At 44.7% G+C, this 24,409-nt stretch overlaps 1 protein-coding gene across 18 annotated transcripts in view; it reads right to left on the bottom strand.

Annotated features, from left to right (window-relative positions):
* IKZF1 (IKAROS family zinc finger 1) overlaps positions 1–24,409 on the bottom strand; it is a 373,972-nt gene that overhangs the window by 246,794 nt on the left and 102,769 nt on the right. For 13 of the 18 annotated variants that reach the window (XM_056520299.1, XM_056520294.1, XM_056520298.1 and 10 more), the window contains one exon: positions 18,053–18,141. The exons of 2 other annotated variants lie outside the window; for them this stretch is intronic. Coding sequence is in view for 2 of the 16 variants with exons in the window: in XM_056520304.1 (XP_056376279.1) it covers positions 18,053–18,089 (37 nt within the window). In the remaining 14 variants the exon portion in view is untranslated. Of the gene's footprint in view, positions 1–3,474; positions 3,552–15,280; positions 15,360–18,052; positions 18,142–24,409 lie in introns of those variants that run through there. 3 more of the 18 variants (XM_056520296.1, XM_056520314.1, XM_056520292.1) reach the window with 3 other exon arrangements.

The raw sequence follows: 24,409 nt of genomic DNA, 5'->3' as shown, positions 1-24,409 counted from the left end.
TCCCCCTGACTATCGATACTGGTGCCCCATTGCCGGCGCCGATAGCCAGGGGGAAAGAAGTGGCGCCGGCAATGGGGCAGCGGCGCTGACAGACAGGGGGAGAGAAGGGGCAGCGGCACCCATTGCCGGCGCCGCTGCCCCGTTACCTCCCCCATCCCCGGTTGTATAATTACCTGTTGCCGGGGTCGGGTCCGCGCTGCTTCAGGCCTCCGGTGTGCGCTTCCTGCGTCGCTGCTATGCGCTGCGAGACGCAATGATGTCACTCATCATTGCGCCGTGCAGTGCATAGCACCGAAGCATGGGACACACACCGGAGGCCTGAAGCAGCGGGGACCCGACCCCGGCAACAGGTAATTATATTACCGGGGATGGGGGAGGCTACGGGGCAACGGCGCCGGCAATCGGTGCCGCCACCCCTTCTCTCCCCCTGGCTATCGGCGCCGCTGCCCCATTGCCGACGCCGGTTCTCTCCCCCTGGCTATCGGCGCCGGCAATGGGGCGCCGGCACCGATAGTCAGGGGGAGAGAACTGGCAGCGGCGCAGACAGCCAGTGGGAGAGAAGCGGCGGCAGCAGGGCTCTAGACCCCAGGAAAGGCAGGGGGAGAGAAGCGGGCAGCGACGGACCCTCTCCCCCTGCCCTTCCTGGGGGTGTATCGGGGTATACGCATGCACACACACGCACCCTCATTTTACCAAGGATATTTGGGTAAAAAACTTTTTTTACCCAAATATCCTTGGTAAAATGAGGGTGCGTGTTTTAGGCCGGTGCGTGGTATACCCTGATAAATACGGTAATACAAAATCAAACCTATACAAGTAGGGTATCATTTTAACCGTATGGACCTACAGAATAACCATAATGTTATGAATAATTATGCTCATTTTACATTTACTTGCTATATCACTCTGCTGTGGATTGTCTTCTTTTTCTTCATTATATGGTTCCCCAGGTCAAGCGTTTCCTTTCCGGTCCTGATGACATTCATCTCACAAACCTTTGAGGCATCAGCTGGTATACAGGGGCTTGGCTATTTCTTGTATTTCCTCACAAGCCAGCCCCCTGATGACATTTGCAGTCCATCTGTACTTCCTGACGTGCCGGCTTCTCGGCAAACTGAGCAGGGAATGTAGGCACATCAGGACGTACAGATGGACCGCAAACGTCATCAGGGGGCTGGCTTGTGAGGAAATACAAGAAATAGCCAAGCCCTCTGATACCAGCTGCTGCCTCAAGCCACAAAGGATTGTGAGAGGAATGTCATCAGGACCTGAAAGGAAACGCTAGACCTGGGGGACCATATAATGAAGAAAAAGAAGACGATCCACGACAGAGCCGTATAGCAAGTAAATGTAAAACTAGCCTAATTATTCATAATGGGCAGGATAGTTAAAAGTTAGTTAACCCTGGAATACCCCTTTAACCCTCAAAGGACTCAGCGTTTTTCAGTTTTTGCATTTTCATTTTTTTGTCCTTACATTTTAAAAATCATAACTCTTTCAATTTTCCACCTAAAAATCCATATTATGGCTTATTTTTTGTGCCACCAATTCTACTTTGCAATGACATTAGTCATTTTACCCAAAAATCCACGGCAAAATGGGAAAAAAATGATTGTGCGACAAAATTGAAGAAAAAACGCCATTTTGTAACTTTTGGGGGCTTCCGTTTCTATGCAGTGCATTTTTCGGTAAAAATGACACCTTATCGTTATTCTGTAGGTTAAAAAAAAATACCCTACTTATATAGGTTTAATTTTGTCGTACTTCTGGAGAAAATCGTAACTACATGTAGGAAAATTTATATGTTTAAAAATGTCCTATTCTGACCTCAATAACTTTTTTATTTTTCTGTGGAAGGGGCGGTTTGAGGGCTCACGTTTTGCGCCGTGATCTGAAGTTTTTATCGGTACCCTTTTTGTAGTGATCGGACTTTTTGATCACCTTTTATTCATTTTATAATGGTATAAAAAGTGACAAAACTACGCAATTTTGGACTTTGGAATTTTTTTTAAGTGTACGCCATTGACCGTGCGGTTTAATTAATTATATATTTTTATAGTTCGGACCTTTACACACGCGATACCAACATATGTTTATTTTTATTTACACAGTTTTTTTTATGGGAAAAGGGGGGTGATTCAAACTTTTATTAGGGAAGGGGTTAAAACACATTTATTAACACTTTTTTTTCACTTTTTTTTTGCAGTGTTATAGCTCCCATAGGGGGCTATAACACTGCACACACTAATCTTTTACACTGATCACTGGCATGTATTAACATGCCATTGATAAGTGTTATCGGCGCTTGACTGCTCCTGCCTGGATCTCAGGCACGGAGCAGTCGTTCGCCGATCGGACACCGAGGAGGTAGGTAGGGATCCTCCCGGTGTCCTGTAAGCTGTTCGGGATGCCACGATTTTATTGCGACGGTCCCGAACAGCGCAACTGAGCTGCTGGGATACTTTCACTTTCATATCAGATGCGGCGGTCAACTTTGATCACCGCGTCTGAAGGTTTAATACGGTGATGTCCTGTATTAGCCAAGGGTCCCGGCCGTTGATGGCCGCCGGGACCGACCTGATATGACGCGGGGTCACTGCGTAACTCTGCGTTATATCGTGGGAGCCGGCGCAGGACGTAAATATATGTCCTGCATCGTTAAGGAGTTAGGGTACGTTCCCACCTGGCATAAACGCAGCATATTTCGCGCTGTGTAAAATCTGCAGCAGCAGTGGGAAATACGCTTCGTATCCCTCGCTCACCATACACACAAGGCTTTCCCGCGGCAGCCCTATTTGTGCAGTGCATTTTGGAGGCGGAAACTCACTACACACATAGGGCTGCCACCAGAAAGCCTTGTGTGTATGGTGAGCGAGAGATAAGCAGCATATTTCCCGCTGCTGCAGATTTTATGCAGCGTGAAATACGCTGCGTATACGCCAGGTGGGAATGTGACCTTAAGGTGAAAATGGGCTGAGTCCCTAAGGGGTTAGTAAAATTCAAATCCTCAAATAAATTGACATGTGCTGCAGATTTTCCTATGGATTTTGCACTTTAAAATACATGGGGTTCAATCCACAGTTCTTTGCAGGCTCCTGGCTTGTCAGTCAGCCTGCTGTGTGAGCCTGGGCGTGTCTCAAAGCCTCAGTCCACAGAGCCCTATCCTGCCCACATTTGTATTTTGTCTCAGCCAAGACACACATGCAATAGCTGCAGGGACAAGACAGTGTTCTGGACAGTGGATGGACCCTTTGGAGTAAGAAGTAGCGAGCATTTCTTTTCACAGCAACAAATACACATTTTTTTAACCAATATATATTGTAGATATACAGTGCCTTGCAAAAGTATTCCCCCCCCCCCTTCTTGACTTTTTTCGTATTTTGGTGACTCACAACCTGGAATTAACATGGATTGTTTGAGGATTTTTATCATTTAAAGGAGATATCCAATAGTGAAATATCTGAAAATAAGTACCTGCCACAGGTTAGACCTTGACTCCATGATGCCACCGCACTTTTCATTATATGTCTGCCCCATCCCGTTTGTATGCTATTCCACTGTGAAAATAGCAGCACTTCCTGGTTATGGACCCTGAAAAAAATGACTTCCTCTCAAGTCTGTAACGAAATGTACACCCCCAAAGCCTGCCCATATCACGCCATACTGTGCTAAATCTCTGCCCTTCTTATTGCTCACCAATCACAGCACTCACATATTGAACCAATCACAGCACTCCTGCTTGAGCCTGAATGAGGACGTACTCAGCTCCTCCCCCTCCCCCTGCTCTGTTTACACAGGACCTAATTTATCATGGGGAGGTTTCAAGTTTGCATGGCAAAGCACTGTGCAGGGGGGGGGGGGGAGAGGACGTCCACTGCTCTTCACCTCCATAATGTTTTCAATGTGTGAGGAGACATATTACACTGCAGGGGCTGGGGATGATTTCTATATGTGAGGAGACATATTACACTGCAGGGGCTGGGGATGATTTCTATATGTGAGGAAACATATTACACTGCAGGGGCTGGGGATGATTTCTATATGTGAGGAGACAAACTGCACTGCAGGGGCTGGGGATGATTTCTATATGTGAGGAGACATATTACACTGCAGGGGCTGGGGATGATTTCTATATGTGAGGAGACATATTACACTGCAGGGGCTGGGGATGATTTCTATATGTGAGGAGACATATTACACTGCAGGGGCTGGGGATGATTTCTATATGTGAGGAGACATATTACACTGCAGGGGCTGGGGATGATTTCTATATGTGAGGAGACAAATTACACTGCAGGGGCTGGGGATGATTTCTATATGTGAGGAGACATACTGCACTGCAGGGGCTGGGGATGATTTCTATATGTGAGGAGACATATTACACTGCAGGGGCTGGGGATGATTTCTATATGTGAGGAGACATATTACACTGCAGGGGCTGGGGATGATTTCTATATGTGAGGAGACATACTGCACTGTACGGGCTGGGGATGATTTCTATATGTGAGGAGACATACTGCACGGGCTGGGGGTGATTTCTATATGTGAGGAGACATATTACACTGCAGGGGTTGGGGATGATTTCTATATGTGAGGAGACATACTGCACTGCACAGGATGGGGATGATTTCTATATGTGAGGAGACATACTGCACTGCAGGGGCTGGGGATGATTTCTATATGTGAGGAGACATACTGCACTGCAGGGGCTGGGGATGATTTCTATATGTGAGGAGACATATTACACTGCAGGGGCTGGGGATGATTTCTATATGTGAGGAGACATATTACACTGCAGGGGCTGGGGATGATTTCTATATGTGAGGAGACATATTACACTGCACGGGCTGGGGATGATTTCTATATGTGAGGAGACATCCTGAACTGCAGGGGCTGGGGATGATTTCTATATGTGAGGAGACATACTACACTGCAGTGGCTGGGGATGATTTCTATATGTGAGGAGACATACTACACTGCAGTGGCTGGGGATGATTTCTATATGTGAGGAGACATATTACACTGCAGGGGCTGGGGATGATTTCTATATGTGAGGAGACATACTGCACTGCACAGGCTGGGGATGATTTCTATATGTGAGGAGACATACTGCACTGCAGGGGCTGGGGATGATTTCTATATGTGAGGAGACATATTACACTGCAGGGGCTGGGGATGATTTCTATATGTGAGGAGACATATTACACTGCAGGGGCTGGGGATGATTTCTATATGTGAGGAGACATATTACACTGCACGGGCTGGGGATGATTTCTATATGTGAGGAGACATCCTGAACTGCAGGGGCTGGGGATGATTTCTATATGTGAGGAGACATATTACACTGCACGGGCTGGGGATGATTTCTATATGTGAGGAGACATCCTCAACTGCAGGGGCTGGGGATGATTTCTATATGTGAGGAGACATACTACACTGCAGTGGCTGGGGATGATTTCTATATGTGAGGAGACATACTACACTGCAGTGGCTGGGGATGATTTCTATATGTGAGGAGACATATTACACTGCAGGGGCTGGGGATGATTTCTATATGTGAGGAGACATACTGCACTGCAGGGGATGGGGATGATTTCTATATGTGAGGAGACATACTGCACTGCAGGGGCTGGGGATGATTTCTATATGTGAGGAGACATATTACACTGCAGGGGCTGGGGATGATTTCTATATGTGAGGAGACATATTACACTGCAGGGGCTGGGGATGATTTCTATATGTGAGGAGACATACTGCACTGCAGGGGCTGGGGATGATTTCTATATGTGAGGAGACATACTGCACTGCAGGGGCTGGGGATGATTTCTATATGTGAGGAGACATATTACACTGCAGGGGCTGGGGATGATTTCTATATGTGAGGAGACATATTACACTGCAGGGGCTGGGGATGATTTCTATATGTGAGGAGACATATTACACTGCAGGGGCTGGGGATGATTTCTATATGTGAGGAGACATATTACACTGCAGGGGCTGGGGATGATTTCTATATGTGAGGAGACATATTACACTGCAGGGGCTGGGGATGATTTCTATATGTGAGGAAACATATTACACTGCAGGGGCTGGGGATGATTTCTATATGTGAGGAGACATACTGCACTGCAGGGGCTGGGGATGATTTCTATATGTGAGGAGACATATTACACTGCAGGGGCTGGGGATGATTTCTATATGTGAGGAGACATATTACACTGCAGGGGCTGGGGATGATTTCTATATGTGAGGAGACATATTACACTGCAGGGGCTGGGGATGATTTCTATATGTGAGGAGACATATTACACTGCAGGGGCTGGGGATGATTTCTATATGTGAGGAGACATATTACACTGCAGGGGCTGGGGATGATTTCTATATGTGAGGAGACATACTGCACTGCAGGGGCTGGGGATGATTTCTATATGTGAGGAGACATATTACACTGCAGGGGCTGGGGATGATTTCTATATGTGAGGAGACATATTACACTGCAGGGGCTGGGGACGATTTCTATATGTGAGGAGACATACTGCACTGTACGGGCTGGGGATGATTTCTATATGTGAGGAGACATACTGCACGGGCTGGGGGTGATTTCTATATGTGAGGAGACATATTACACTGCAGGGGTTGGGGATGATTTCTATATGTGAGGAGACATACTGCACTGCACAGGCTGGGGATGATTTCTATATGTGAGGAGACATACTGCACTGCAGGGGCTGGGGATGATTTCTATATGTGAGGAGACATACTGCACTGCAGGGGCTGGGGATGATTTCTATATGTGAGGAGACATATTACACTGCAGGGGCTGGGGATGATTTCTATATGTGAGGAGACATATTACACTGCAGGGGCTGGGGATGATTTCTATATGTGAGGAGACATATTACACTGCACGGGCTGGGGATGATTTCTATATGTGAGGAGACATCCTGAACTGCAGGGGCTGGGGATGATTTCTATATGTGAGGAGACATACTACACTGCAGTGGCTGGGGATGATTTCTATATGTGAGGAGACATACTACACTGCAGTGGCTGGGGATGATTTCTATATGTGAGGAGACATATTACACTGCAGGGGCTGGGGATGATTTCTATATGTGAGGAGACATACTGCACTGCACAGGCTGGGGAGGATTTCTATATGTGAGGAGACATACTGCACTGCAGGGGCTGGGGATGATTTCTATATGTGAGGAGACATATTACACTGCAGGGGCTGGGGATGATTTCTATATGTGAGGAGACATATTACACTGCAGGGGCTGGGGATGATTTCTATATGTGAGGAGACATATTACACTGCACGGGCTGGGGATGATTTCTATATGTGAGGAGACATCCTGAACTGCAGGGGCTGGGGATGATTTCTATATGTGAGGAGACATATTACACTGCACGGGCTGGGGATGATTTCTATATGTGAGGAGACATCCTGAACTGCAGGGGCTGGGGATGATTTCTATATGTGAGGAGACATACTACACTGCAGTGGCTGGGGATGATTTCTATATGTGAGGAGACATACTACACTGCAGTGGCTGGGGATGATTTCTATATGTGAGGAGACATATTACACTGCAGGGGCTGGGGATGATTTCTATATGTGAGGAGACATACTGCACTGCAGGGGCTGGGGATGATTTCTATATGTGAGGAGACATACTGCACTGCAGGGGCTGGGGATGATTTCTATATGTGAGGAGACATATTACACTGCAGGGGCTGGGGATGATTTCTATATGTGAGGAGACATATTACACTGCAGGGGCTGGGGATGATTTCTATATGTGAGGAGACATACTGCACTGCAGGGGCTGGGGATGATTTCTATATGTGAGGAGACATACTGCACTGCAGGGGCTGGGGATGATTTCTATATATGAGGAGACATATTACACTGCAGGGGCTGGGGATGATTTCTATATGTGAGGAGACATATTACACTGCAGGGGCTGGGGATGATTTCTATATGTGAGGAGACATATTACACTGCAGGGGCTGGGGATGATTTCTATATGTGAGGAGACATATTACACTGCAGGGGCTGGGGATGATTTCTATATGTGAGGAGACATATTACACTGCAGGCGCTGGGGATGATTTCTATATGTGAGGAGACATATTACACTGCAGGGGCTGGGGATGATTTCTATATGTGAGGAGACATATTACACTGCAGGGGCTGGGGATGATTTCTATATGTGAGGAGACATACTGCACTGCAGGGGCTGGGGATGATTTCTATATGTGAGGAGACATATTACACTGCAGGGGCTGGGGATGATTTCTATATGTGAGGAGACATATTACACTGCAGGGGCTGGGGATGATTTCTATATGTGAGGAGACATACTGCACTGCACGGGCTGGGGATGATTTCTATATGTGAGGAGACATACTGCACGGGCTGGGGGTGATTTCTATATGTGAGGAGACATATTACACTGCAGGGGTTGGGGATGATTTCTATATGTGAGGAGACATACTGCACTGCACAGGCTGGGGATGATTTCTATATGTGAGGAGACATACTGCACTGCAGGGGCTGGGGATGATTTCTATATGTGAGGAGACATACTACACTGCAGGGGCTGGGGATGATTTCTATATGTGAGGAGACATATTACACTGCAGGGGCTGGGGATGATTTCTATATGTGAGGAGACATATTACACTGCAGGGGCTGGGGATGATTTCTATATGTGAGGAGACATATTACACTGCACGGGCTGGGGATGATTTCTATATGTGAGGAGACATCCTGAACTGCAGGGGCTGGGGATGATTTCTATATGTGAGGAGACATACTACACTGCAGTGGCTGGGATGATTTCTATATGTGAGGAGACATACTACACTGCAGTGGCTGGGGATGATTTCTATATGTGAGGAGACATATTACACTGCAGGGGCTGGGGATGATTTCTATATGTGAGGAGACATACTGCACTGCACAGGCTGGGGATGATTTCTATATGTGAGGAGACATACTGCACTGCAGGGGCTGGGGATGATTTCTATATGTGAGGAGACATATTACACTGCAGGGGCTGGGGATGATTTCTATATGTGAGGAGACATATTACACTGCAGGGGCTGGGGATGATTTCTATATGTGAGGAGACATATTACACTGCACGGGCTGGGGATGATTTCTATATGTGAGGAGACATCCTGAACTGCAGGGGCTGGGGATGATTTCTATATGTGAGGAGACATATTACACTGCACGGGCTGGGGATGATTTCTATATGTGAGGAGACATCCTGAACTGCAGGGGCTGGGGATGATTTCTATATGTGAGGAGACATACTACACTGCAGTGGCTGGGGATGATTTCTATATGTGAGGAGACATACTACACTGCAGTGGCTAGGGATGATTTCTATATGTGAGGAGACATATTACACTGCAGGGGCTGGGGATGATTTCTATATGTGAGGAGACATACTGCACTGCAGGGGCTGGGGATGATTTCTATATGTGAGGAGACATACTGCACTGCAGGGGCTGGGGATGATTTCTATATGTGAGGAGACATATTACACTGCAGGGGCTGGGGATGATTTCTATATGTGAGGAGACATATTACACTGCAGGGGCTGATTTCTATATGTGAGGAGACATACTGCACTGCAGGGGCTGGGGATGATTTCTATATGTGAGGAGACATACTGCACTGCAGGGGCTGGGGATGATTTCTATATGTGAGGAGACATATTACACTGCAGGGGCTGGGGATGATTTCTATATGTGAGGAGACATATTACACTGCAGGGGCTGGGGATGATTTCTATATGTGAGGAGACATATTACACTGCAGGGGCTGGGGATGATTTCTATATGTGAGGAGACATATTACACTGCATGGGCTGGGGATGATTTCTATATGTGAGGAGACATATTACACTGCACGGGCTGGGGATGATTTCTATATGTGAGGAGACATATTACACTGCACGGGCTGGGGATGATTTCTATATGTGAGGAGACATATTACACTGCAGGGGCTGGGGATGATTTCTATATGTGAGGAGACATACTACACTGCAGGGGCTGGGGATGATTTCTATATGTGAGGAGACATATTACACTGCAGGGGCTGCGGATGATTTCTATATGTGAGGAGACATATTACACTGCAGGGGCTGCGGATGATATCTATATGTGAGGAGACATACTGCACTGCACGGGCTGGGGATGATTTCTATATGTGAGGAGACATATTATACTGCACGGGCTGGGGATGATTTCTATATGTGAGGAGACATATTACACTGCAGGGGCTGGGGATGATTTCTATATGTGAGGAGACATATTGCACTGCAGGGGCTGGGGATGATTTCTATATGTGAGGAGACATATTACACTGCAGGGGCTGGGGATGATTTCTATATGTGAGGAGACATACTACACTGCAGGGGCTGGGGATGATTTCTATATGTGAGGAGACATATTACACTGCAGGGGCTGGGGATGATTTCTATATGTGAGGAGACATACTGCACTGCACGGGCTGGGGATGATTTCTATATGTGAGGAGACATACTGCACTGCAGGGGCTGGGGATGATTTCTATATGTGAGGAGACATATTACACTGCACGGGCTGGGGATGATTTCTATATGTGAGGAGACATATTACACTGCAGGGGCTGGGGATGATTTCTATATGTGAGGAGACATATTACACTGCAGGGGCTGGGGATGATTTCTATATGTGAGGAGACATATTACACTGCAGGGGCTGGGGATGATTTCTATATGTGAGGAGACATATTACACTGCAGGGGCTGGGGATGATTTCTATATGTGAGGAGACATATTACACTGCAGGGGCTGGGGATGATTTCTATATGTGAGGAGACATATTACACTGCAGGGGCTGGGGATGATTTCTATATGTGAGGAGACATATTACACTGCAGGGGCTGGGGATGATTTCTATATGTGAGGAGACATATTACACTGCAGGGGCTGGGGATGATTTCTATATGTGAGGAGACATATTACACTGCAGGGGCTGGGGATGATTTCTATATGTGAGGAGACATATTACACTGCAGGGGCTGGGGATGATTTCTATATGTGAGGAGACATATTACACTGCAGGGGCTGGGGATGATTTCTATATGTGAGGAGACATACTGCACTGCAGGGGCTGGGGATGATTTCTATATGTGAGGAGACATATTACACTGCAGGGGCTGGGGATGATTTCTATATGTGAGGAGACATATTACACTGCAGGGGCTGGGGATGATTTCTATATGTGAGGAGACATATTACACTGCAGGGGCTGGGGATGATTTCTATATGTGAGGAGACATATTACACTGCAGGGGCTGGGGATGATTTCTATATGTGAGGAGACATATTACACTGCAGGGGCTGGGGATGATTTCTATATGTGAGGAGACATATTACACTGCAGGGGCTGGGGATGATTTCTATATGTGAGGAGACATATTACACTGCAGGGGCTGGGGATGATTTCTATATGTGAGGAGACATACTACACTGCAGGGGCTGGGGATGATTTCTGTATGTGAGGAGACATACTGCACTGCAGGGGCTGGGGATGATTTCTATATGTGAGGAGACATACTGCACTGCAGGGGCTGGGGATGATTTCTATATGTGGGGAGACATATTACACTGCAGGGGCTGGGGATGATTTCTATATGTGAGGAGACATATTACACTGCAGGGGCTGGGGATGATTTCTATATGTGAGGAGACATATTACACTGCAGGGGCTGGGGATGATTTCTATATGTGAGGAGACATATTACACTGCAGGGGCTGGGGATGATTTCTATATGTGAGGAGACATATTACACTGCAGGGGCTGGGGATGATTTCTATATGTGAGGAGACATATTACACTGCAGGGGCTGGGGATGATTTCTATATGTGAGGAGACATATTACACTGCAGGGGCTGGGGATGATTTCTATATGTGAGGAGACATATTACACTGCAGGGGCTGGGGATGATTTCTATATGTGAGGAGACATATTACACTGCAGGGGCTGGGGATGATTTCTATATGTGAGGAGACATATTACACTGCAGGGGCTGGGGATGATTTTTATATGTGAGGAGACATATTACACTGCAGGGGCTGGGGATGATTTCTATATGTGAGGAGACATATTACACTGCAGGGGCTGGGGATGATTTCTATATGTGAGGAGACATATTACACTGCAGGGGCTGGGGATGATTTCTATATGTGAGGAGACATACTACACTGCAGGGGCTGGGGATGATTTCTGTATGTGAGGAGACATACTGCACTGCAGGGGCTGGGGATGATTTCTATATGTGAGGAGACATACTGCACTGCAGGGGCTGGGGATGATTTCTATATGTGGGGAGACATATTACACTGCAGGGGCTGGGGATGATTTCTATATGTGAGGAGACATATTACACTGCAGGGGCTGGGGATGATTTCTATATGTGAGGAGACATATTACACTGCAGGGGCTGGGGATGATTTCTATATGTGAGGAGACATATTACACTGCAGGGGCTGGTGGTGTATAGACTACAGGGAATAAATATCATACTGGGGATGATTTCTATGTGTAAGTGGGGACTCCTGAATGACCTGCTGGGAGTTGTAGTCCCTGTTGTGTGTGTATTCTAGTGTTTCCCAAGCAGGGAATGCTGGTAGTTGTAGTTTTGCAACATCTGGAGGCACACTGGTTGGGAAACACTGGTGTAACATGATGTGTATGCTGAATAGGCTAGATACAGTGTTTCCCAACCAGTGTGCCTCCAGCTGTTGCAAATCTACAACTCCCAGCATGCCCAAAGTCTGTCAGGGCATGCTGGGAGTTGTAGTTTTGCAACAGCTGGAGGCACACTGGTTTGGAAACACTGGCATAAACACACATAACAGGGACTACAACTCCCAGCATGTCATTCAGGAGTCCCCTCCCCCCCCCCCTCACACATATAAATCATCCTCAGTATGATATTTATTCCTCAGTCTATACATCCCAGCCTGTGTTATATGTCTCCTTCAAACAACAAATAAGACAAAATAACAAAGTCGCTGTGCATAACTATTCAACTCCATAAAGTCAATTCTTTGTAGAGACACCTTTTGAGGCAATCACAGCTCCAAGTCACCTTGGATTAGTCTCTATGAGCTTGCCACATCTTACATACTGGGATTTTTGCCCATTGCTCTTTGCAAAACTGCTCCAGCTCCTTCAAGTTGGATGGTTTGCACTTGAGAAGAACAATCTTTAAGTCTGACCACCGATTTTTGATTGGATTAAGATCTGGGCTTTGACTAGGCCATTCCAACACCTTTAAATTTTTCCACTTAAACCACTCAAGTGTTGCTTTAGCAGTGGGTTTGGGGTCATTGTCCTGCTGGAAGGTGAACCTCTGTCCTCAAATCATGCACAGAGTGGTACAGGTTTTGCTAAAAAATATCCCTGTATTTAGCACCATTCATCTTTCCCTCAACTCTGACAAGTTTCCCAGTCCCTGCTGCTGAAAAACATCCCCACTGACGTTTCACTGTGGGGATGGTGATGTGATGTGTTGGCTTTGCGCCAGATATAGCATTTTCTTTGATGGCCGAATAGTTCAATTTTAGTCTCATGAGACCAGAGCACCTTCCTCCATACATTTTGTGAGTCTCCCACATGCCTTTTTTGCAAACTCAAAACATGCATTTTGTTTTTAGCTGAAAGTAATGGCTTTCTTCTGCCCACTCTGCCATAAAGCCCAACTCTATGGAGTGTACGGCTTATTGCCATCCTATGTATAGATATTCCAGTCTCTGCTGTGGAACTCTGCAGCTCCTACAGGGTTACCTTAGGTCTCTGTGCTGCCTCTCTGATTAACCCCTTAAGGACCAAGGGGGTTTCCGTTTTTGCACTTTCGTTTTTCCTTCTTACCTTTAAAAAATCATAACCCTTTAAATTTTGCACCTAAAAATCCATATGATGGCTTATTTTTTGCGCCACCAATTCTACTTTGTAATAACATCAGTCATTTTACCCAAAAATCTATGGCGAAACGGAAAACAAAAATCATTGTGAGACAAAATTTAAGAAAAAAAACGCAATTTTGTAACTTTTGGGGGCTTTTGTTTCTACGCAGTGCATATTTCTGTAAAAATGTCCATATGATTAAAATGATACCCTACTTATATCGGTTTGATTTTGTGGTACTTCTGAAAAAAATCATAACTCCATGCAGGAAAATGTATACATTTAACTATAACTATTTTATTTTACCGCGTATGGGTTGGTATGAGGGCTGATTTTTTGCGCCGTGATCTGAAGTTTTTAGCGGTACCCTTTTTGTATTGATAGGACTTGTTGATTCATGATATATCATTTTATGATATATCATTTTTTCATGATATAAAAAGTGACCAAAAAGACACTATTTTGGACTTTGGAATTTTTTTGCACGTACGCCATTAACCGTGTGGTTTAATTAACAATATATTTTTATAATTCGGACATTTCAGCATGCGGCGATACCACATATGTTTATTTTTATTTACACAGTTTTTTTTTTTTTTTAAATGGGAGAAGGGGGGTGATTCAAACTTTTAATAGGGAAGGTGTTAAATGATCTTTATTCACTTTTTTTCCCCAGTGTTATAGCTCCCATAGGGACCTATAACACTGCACACACTGATCTTTTACATTGATCACTGGTTTCTCATAGGAAACCAGTGATCGACGATTCTGCCGCTTGAATGCTCATGCCTGGATCTCAGGCACTGAGCAGCCATTCGGCGATCAGACACCAGGAGGCAAGGTAGGAGACCCTCCTTGTGTCCGACAGCTGTTCGGGACGCCGCAATTTCGCTGTGGCGATCCCGAACAGCTCCCTAAGCTAACCGGCATGGTTTCATTTTCACTTTAGACGCAGCGTTCAACTTTGAACGGCGATTCTAAAGGGTTAATAGCGCGCGGCACCACGATCACTGCCCCTCGCTATTAGCCACGGGTTATAGCCTCGTGGCCCCGCGTTATAGAAAGGAAAAGGACTCAGGACGTACTGGTATGTCCTTGGTCCTTATGGGGTTAAAGCCCTCCTTGCCCGGTCCGTGAGTTTTAATAGGCGGCCGTCTCTTGGCAGGTTTGCTGTTGTGCCATGTTCTTTCCATTTGGTTATGATAGATTTGATGGTGCTCCTGGGGATCATCAAAGATTTGGATATATTTTTTTATAACCTAACCCTGACTTGTACTTCTCAACAGCATTGTCTCTTACTTGTTTGGAGAGTTCCTAGGTCTTTATGGCAGTGTTTGGTTACTGATGCCTCTTGCTTAGGTGTTGCAGCCTCTGGGACCTTTCAAAAAAAGGTGAGTATATGTAATGACAGATCATGTGACATTTAGATTGGACATCATGTCACTAATTATGTGACTTCTGAAGGTAATTGGTTGCACCAGAGCTTTTTATGGGCTTCCTAACAAAGGGGGTGAATACATACGCACATGACAATTTTCTGTTTTCTATTTCTAAACAATAGTTTTATTTATATATTTTTCTAATTTCACTTCACCAAAGGCTGTCTGGGCATGCTGGGAGTTGTAGTTTTGCAACAATTTGAGGCTCTATGTTTGGAAAGACATTGCATTTTGGGCACTCTCACCAGCGGAGAGCGCCAAAAATGTCCCAACCCTTTTTTTGTGTTTCTTATTTTTTCTCATTTCTCTGTGTATGCAGAGGATTGCGGTGGATTCCGTGGATTAGGTGATGAACTAGATTTTTTTCTTTAAAAAAAACAAGCTAGTAAATGGCTAACGAGGGTTGTGGGAAGTGTTTTTAAAATAAAATAATTTTTCCAATGTGTTGTGTTTTTTTTAATTGAATTTTCAAGCTTAGTAGAGGAAGCCGTCTTATTGACAGAATCCATTACTAAGCCAGGGCTTAGCGTTTTCCCCAAAAACAGCTAGCGTTAACCCCCACTTATTACCCAGGTACCCACCGCCACAGGGGTGCCGGGAAGAGCCGGTACCAACAGGGCCGGAGCATCAAAAATGGTGCTCCTGGGCCTTGGTGGTAAAAGGCTGGCGTTATTCAGGCTGGGGAGGGCCAGTAACTATGGTGCTCGCCCGCCCTGGTAACATGAGGATGTTGCTGCTTAGTTGGTATCTGTCTGAGAATAAAAATATGAGGAACCCTAAATAAATAAAAACATAGGGTTCCCTGTATTTTTATTCTCAGCAAGATACCAACCAAGCAGCAACAGCCTGACATCACCAGGGTGGGCGAGCACCATTGTTACTGTTACCACCTAGGCCCAGGAGCACCATTTTTGACAATCTGGGCTTGTTGGTACCGCATCTTCCCGACACCCCTGTGCCAGGGGGGGGTACCAGGGTAATTGAGGGTTAGCGCTAGCTGTCAATAAGACGGCTTCCACTACTAAGCCTGAAAATTGTATTAAAAAAAACACTCCCCCACAGCCCTTGTTAACCATTTTATTAAAAGAAAAAAAAATCTAGTTCATCTCCATAATCCACTGAATCCGCCGCAATCCTCTGCATACACGGATCTGAAACAGGCTGGAAAAAGAAACACAAAAAATTGGTTAGGACATTTTTGGCCTCCTTCGCTGGGGAGATGGCTTTTTGCAGTTCCCCATTGACTTGCAGCTAACATCTGGCCACAGCATTTTTTCCCAAAAAAGTGGAAACCTAGCCTAAAGCTAAGGCTGTAATGTACGAAAATACAAAAAAAAAGTCAAGGGGGGGGGGGTTGAATACTTTTGCAAGGCACTGTACATATAATGTTGTTATCTACATTATATAAAAAAGTTTTTGCAAATGACATTTAAATTAGGTTACATCTATTAGGCTGCAGGTGACCATCCCATCCACTAAGCAATGCCCACCTCCACAAAAAATTGCAACTTTTGTAAACCAGAATAATGGCACAAAGCCTTCATAAATTACCACCATATTGTCTACTGCAGTATTAACAGCATGGTAGACTATCCTTTATAATACTGTCAATAAACAATATCTAGATGTTAAAGTGGTTATCCAGCAAAGATTTTTTTAAAGAAATGTGCCCAGGCTGTCTCATAAAATAAAAAATAAAACCTGTACCTACCCCACTCCCTTCCTGCAAGCCTTTGCTAACACAGCACCCAGTCCACTCAACTTTCACTTCCCGGTGCTGTGGTCAACACGTCACATTGTAAATAACTGGCGGAACACCACTGCAGCCAAGTCTCTCAGCCAAGTCGCTCAGCCAATTGCTGGCTATAGCAGTGTCCCAGTGATGGTGTCCCACTGGCCATGGCAATGTGACGTGTTGAGTAACAACATTTATTTTAAGCAGACACCCCTTTCATTTATCATTAGTGTTATCGGTAAATGTTGCTCATTGAAAATTTTCCTTAAGTTGGAAAATGGTGGCACATATGTGCAATGATTGTATCAATTGCGATAATTTACAAACCACCTTCATTCTTCCGTGGTCTGACACTTGTTGTGTTTACCCCTACAGAAAAGGGGTGTGGCTGAGAGAAGTTGTAAAATTCACCAAATCATTTTCTTTTTTGTGCAAAACACCACCGTGCATGTTGTTATAAACTGGATTTCTATCTAAGGACGAGTCAGCTCATCCTAAGACAACAAACAGTGTATAGCGCGGGCTTGAGTTGAGTCAGGAGGCCATACCAAGTGGCCCTCAGCTGATTCCTGTAGCTGATGGTTGCCATTAATAGCCGACTATCGGTGATAACAGCTTTGACAGTGAAATCTAAAAGGGACCTTTAAACAGTCCCTAGTGTTCCAGTGGGAGGTAGCCGGAGGGCTTACCTCTCTGCACATGGACAGCATCATCAGGCAAGATGTGGAACACGTTGCATGTCAGTCCAATAAACCTTTTTGCCTTACACCTGTGGATGTCCTATGTAGTGCCTGACTAATCCTGCTTATCCCTGTGTGAAGTGTTGCTGTATTTTTCTATTCTGTGAAAAGTACAGATATGTATAAGCACTGTAGAATATAAGGATAATGCACTCACCACGAGCTTGATGCTGTTCATCATTACTGCATAACATAGGAGTGATTCATTGCTAGTGGTGCCAGATGTTTTATCTTCCTCCAATTTCACTTATGTGGAAAATGACAGATAGTCAGTGCAACAAGGGACATAACATGAAAGTCAAATCAATAGTGGAATCAGGGTACTCAAGCTTATAAAATTATATAAATAAACAAAAAATTTTGACTGACCACAAGTCCTCTTGAACCTCCTTAACCTCTTAAGGACACAGTCCAGTTTGACCTTGAGGACACAGCCAATTTTCATTTTTTCCTCCTTGCCTTTTAAGAGCCCTAACTTTTATTTTTCCACCCACAGAACCATATGAGAGCTTGTTTTTATTCTTGACCAATTATACTTTGAAGTTACACTGTTATTTTACTATATATTTTACGATGCAACAAAAAATTATATTATTTGAGGGAGTGGGGAATTGAAAAGAAAACCACAATTATGCAATTTTTTTGGGGTGCAGAGGTTTGTTTTACATAGTAAGGCTACATTCACACTGCCGGTTATCTCCAGCAGCGTGAAGCCCGTTATTTTAAGATTGAGAAAAGCCCAAGAAAAAAAATAGTGCTTGCACCGTCTTTTTCTCTGGCTTTTCTCTCCAAAAATAACGGTGCCTGACGGACCCCATTGACTATAAAGGGGACCATCTGGATCCGTTATTGGCCATTATGACCTGTCAAAATTATGGCCTTCAAACTGCAAAGAAAAAAAAATGGGAGTTTGCCGGCCGTATTTGACGGGTCATACCGGCATTGTGAAAGGGGCCTAACATAGTTTGTAAGGTTGAGAAGAAAAAGTCCATCGAGTTCAACCTAAAACCCGACTGTGTTGATTCAGAGGAAGACAAAAAAAATAAAAAATCACGGGACTGTTGCCAATTGCAGTGCACATTATGGTAAAACTGACATGTTATCTTTATTCTGTGTGTCAATGCAATTAAAGCAATACCCATCTTTAAATGTTTTTCTATTTTTCTAACTTTCTTAACAAAATACATTTGCTTAACCCCTTAAGGACTCAGCATTTTTCTGTTTTTGCATTTTCATTTTTTCCTCATCACCTTCTAAAAATCATAACGCTTTCAATTTTGCACCTAAAATCCATATGATGGCTTATTTTTTGCACCACCAATTCTACTTTGCAGTGACATTAGTCATTTTACCAAAAAATCCAAGGCGAAACGGGAAAAAAAATCATTGTGCGACAAAATTGAAGAAAAAATTTCATTTTGTAATTTTGGGGGCTTCCATTTCTACACAGTGCTTTTTTTGGTCAAAATTACACCTTATCCTTATTCTGTAGGTCCATACGGTTAAAATGATACCCTACTTATATAGGTTTGATTTTGTCGCACTTCTGAAAAAAATCATAACTACATGCAGGAAAATGTATGCGTTTAAAATTGTCATATTCTGACCCCTGTAACTTGTTTTATTTTTCCGCTTACTGGCTGGTATGAGGGCTCATTTTTTGCACAGTGATCTGAAGTTTTTATCGGTACCATTTTTGTGTTGATCGGACTTTTTGATCGCTTTTTAGTCATTTTTTTATGATATAAAAAGTGACCAAAAATACGCTATTTTGGACTTTGGAATTTGTTTGCGAGTACGCCATTGACCATGCGATTTAATTAATGATATAATTTTATAGTTCGGACATTTACGCACGCGGTGATACCACATATGTTAATTTTTATTTACATAGTTTTTTTTTATGGGAAAAGGGGGGTGATTCAAACTTTTATTAGGGAAGGGGTTAACTTTGTTAACTTTTTTTTTTCACTTTTTTTTGCAGTGCTATAGCTCCCATAGGGAGCTATAGCACCGCACACACTGATCTCCTATGCTGATCCCTGCAAAGCCATAGCTTTGCACGGATCAGTCAGATAGGGGCTTGATTGCTCAAGTCTGTAGCTCAGGCTTGGAGCAATCAATCGACGATCGGACGCTGTGGAGAGAGGTAAGGAGACCTCCGCCTGCGTCCCAGATGATCGGAACATCATGATTTTATCTCAATGTCCCGATCAGCCCGACTGAGCTGCCGGGAAGCGTTTACTTTCGTTTTCAGACGCGGCGGTCAACTTTGATCGCCGCGTCTGAAGGGTTAACAGCGCACGACACATCGATCGATGCCGTGCGCTGTTAGCCCAGGGTCCCGGCTATCGTTAGTAGTGTGATGCGGGGTCACGCCGTTTTTCACACCGGGACCGGGCTCAGGGCATACAGGTACGCCCTGAGTCCTTAACCCCTTAACGATGCAAGACGTATATTTACGTCCTGCGCCGGCTCCCGCAATATGAAGCGGGGTCGCGCTGTGACCCTGCATCACATTGTGTCGGTCCCAGCGCTCATCAACGGCCGGGACCCGGGGCTAATACCACACATCGCCGATCGCGGCAATGTGCGGTATTAATCCTTTAGAAGCGGCGGTCAAAGCTGACCGCCGCTTCTAAAGCAAAAGTGAAAGTATCTCGGCTAGTCAGTCGGGCTGTTTGGAATTTCACTGCGGCATCCCGAACAGCTTGCAGATCCAGGCAGGAGCAGTCAAGCGCCGATAACGCTGATCACAGGCATGTTAATACACGCCAGTGATCAGCATAGGAGATCAGTGTGTGCAGTGTTATAGGTCCCTATGGGACCTATAACACTGCAAAAAAAAAGTTTAAAAAAAGTGTTAATAAAGGTCATTTAACCCCTTCCCTAATAAAAGTTTGAATCACCCCCCTTTTCCCATGAAAAAAATAAAACAGTGTAAATAAAAATAAACATATGTGGTATCGCCGCGTGCGTAAATGTTCGAACTATAAAAATATATCATTAATTAAACCGCACGGTCAATGGCGTACGTGCAAAAAAATTCCAAAAAAGTGTATTTTGGTCACTTTTTATACCATTAAAAAATGAATAAAAAGTGATCAAAAGGTCCGATCAAAACAGAAATCATACCGATAAAAACTTCAGATCACTGTGCAGAAAATGAGCCCTCATACCGCCCTGTACATGGAAAAATAAAAAAGTTAAAGGGGTCAGAAGATGACATTTTTAAACGTATACATTTTCCTGCATGTAGTTATGATTTTTTCCAGAAGTACGACAAAATCAAACCTATATAAGTAGGGTATCATTTTAACCGTATGGACCTACAGAATAATGATAAGGTGTAATTTTTACCGAAATATGCACGGCGTAGAAACGGAAGCCCCCAAAAGTTACAAAATGGCGTTTTTTCTTTGATTTTGTCGCACAATTATTTTTTTTTCCATTTCGCCGTAAATTTTTTGGTAAAATGACTGATGTCACTGCAAAGTAGAATTGGTGGCGCAAAAAATAAGCCATAATATGGATTTTTAGGTGGAAAATTTTAAGGGTTATGATTTTTAAAAGGTAAGGAGGAAAAAACGAAAGTGCAAAAACTGAAAAACCCTGAGTCCTTTAGGGGTTAAGAGGTTAAACGTTTCCTATTATGACCCCTATACTTTTCCTATTTTTCTATACATGGGATGATATCAGGGCTAATTTTAATGGTACCATTTAGCGTGTATGGGACTTTTCGATCACTTTTTATTTCCATTTTTTTTCCATTTCCATTAACACTATGATTTTCGCTTCCGGCAATACCAAATATGTTTTTTTTTGTTCTTTCTTTTTTTTTTTTTTTTTTTTGCAAAAAGGAGGGGTTGTAATTTTATTTGGGGAAGAGCTTATTTATATTATAAAAACCTTTTTTGTGTTACTGACTTTACATTGCACTGATAAGTACAATCTGCAATATGTTTGTACAGTCTGCCAGCTGGCACATATACAAGTGGATTGCAGCAGAGTAGCACAGAGCATGTGAGGAGAAATCTGGCCACCATTTTCACTCATTGGACCCCCACAATTGGGATGTGGGTGGACCGATGAGTGTAATTAAGATCTGCAACTGCTTTAAATGCTGTGATCAGTATTTATCATAGCATATAAAGGGTTAATCGATGGCGTCAGCAGGATCGCCGATGTCCGCCATCAGCAGTGAGGTCTCAGGTGCTGTGCAAAGCACAATAATAGCGCCCGCATATATTATAACAGTGATCTTCTCAGTGCTGCCAGTCAGTAATAGCACCCACATATACTATAACAGTGATCTTCTGAATGCTACCTATCAGTAATAGGGCTCACATATACTAAAACAGTGATCTTCTCAATGCTACCTATGAGTAATATGCCCACATATACTATAACAGTGATCTTCTCAGTGCTGCGATCATTTTATTCTTCACACAGTAATAGTCTTCCTCTTAATGCCTCACACTGTAAAAATTCCCCTTTGTGCCCTTTACTGTATTATAATGACCACCTTCATGCTCCCTACCGTACTACAGATTACAGCGCAAAAAAATAGCCCTCATGAAGCCCTGAATAGGAAAACATGAGAAAATTATACAATCTTATACAATCTTACAAACTTATTTTGTTAAAAGTTTTTTTAAAGTAGTACAATAATAGAAAAGCATGTAATATGGGAATAATTGTAACCTCTTGAGGAAGCAGGGCGTATGAATGCACCCTTCATCCCCGATCCTTAAGGACTCAGGGCGTACCTGTACGCCCTGAGCATTTCCGGTCCAGGGGACCGGACCGGGATGCCTACTGAAATCATTCAGCAGGCATCCCGGCACATCGCCGAAGGGGGTCCTGAGGACCCCCCATATTGGCAAGCACCACAAATCGCCGATCAATTCAGACTTGTGATTTGCTGCGATTCCGTTCCCTGCCGCTCACCGGGCGGGGATCGGAGCCAGATGCCTGCTGAATAATTTCCCGGCACCTTGCCAAGGAAGGTCCTGAGGACCCTCCATATCGGCGATCTGCGGCGATTCCGGGTCACTGGGTCACGTGTGGCCCGATGACCTGGACAAGGATGATGATTGGTGGTGTAATATACACCAGCAATCACCATCCGCACTGTACTGGGAGGTGGCACCCCCCCCCCCCCCCCTACCAGTACAGATGTGATTTGGCAGTCGTAATGATCGCACCAATCACAGTGTATGAGGAGGGGGGAGGAGAGCAGGAGCATGTTGCTCCATCGGATCAGCACCATTTTACAAGTGGCACTGTATCTCACCCCTCACAGTCATAAAAGTGCCATCTGGCATTGTTCTGTGCCCCCTGGCACAGCAGCATTTAGGGAAGGCTTTAGATTAGGCAGGGACAGAGTTAGGAGGTAAAAAAAAAAATATATATATATATATATATATATTTTTTTTTTTTGTCAGTGTACCATCTGTAGGTGTCTGCGGGTCCGCAGCACCTTTAGCTGCATGACCCGGGCACTACAGGGTCGCTGCGGTCAGCGCCAGTGTTTTTATCTGGGCACACACCTTTTTTTTTGCTAAATGCGTGGCTGGGCCCTCTTAGCCTTAAAAGAGTGGTCCGCCACCGTTAGCATGTGGTGCACGCGTTTTTTCGTGCTATAGTCCATGCCACCAATAGCAGGCCTGTGCTGTGTGAACGGACCGTACCTCTGTGTGCGGCCTGCCCCACTGCTGTCAGTGACTCATCACTGATCAGCGTTTTTTTGGGGGGTTCAGGCAGGTGCATTTTTTTTCCCGGGTATTTTGTGTGGGGGTCTGTACGTGCCACCAGCCACTGTTCTCAGCTGAGTGTCCGGACCCGCCACTGACTTCTGCGCTCCCTGCCGCCACCAAGCGCTAATCAGTGTGCACACCACTGATTAGGTAAACACTTTTTTTTTTTGGTGAAGTCTTTTTTTTTTTTAACGTTTTTTTTCCCTTTTTAGTTTATATTTTATTCTGTTAGGGTAGGTTTAGTTAGGTAAGGGCGCATTAGGGAGGTAGTCTTGCTCCAAACCACACACAGCACATAAATAAAGTTTTTCCCACATGCATACACACACCCCATCCCCATTAAAGCACTGAAATGGCCGAAGGGCATTTTCAGCGGAGGAGGCATATGCCATACTTGCCTAGACACTGAAAGCGCCACAGAGGACAAGGAAGACCCCATCTTCCTTATTTCCTAGTCCTCCTCATCATCTAGTTCTGATGATGAGCCACCAAGGCGGCGGAGTCGCCGCCATGTGGGACCGCAAACCTCCTCTGCTCCCGACCCTGTGCCCCATGCTAGTATGAGTCCCCCTGGCACTCATACTAGTCAAGCCCCCTAGCCATGTTTACTTGTGCCTGGTAAACTTGTCTGGACCAGGAGCCGTGATTCCTGAGTTTGTTGGCGAATCAAGATTGACATCGTCGGGTTCACTGAAATGGACTATTTCAGTTTTATTTTTCAGTGTCAATCTGATGGTTGACCAGACGACCCTGCA

The sequence above is a fragment of the Hyla sarda genome, chromosome 5 (genome assembly GCF_029499605.1).
Source record: "Hyla sarda isolate aHylSar1 chromosome 5, aHylSar1.hap1, whole genome shotgun sequence".
NCBI lineage: Eukaryota > Metazoa > Chordata > Amphibia > Anura > Hylidae > Hyla > Hyla sarda.
The sequence above is the reverse complement of the archived record's forward strand: the minus strand, read 5'-3'. Positions and strand labels throughout refer to the sequence as shown.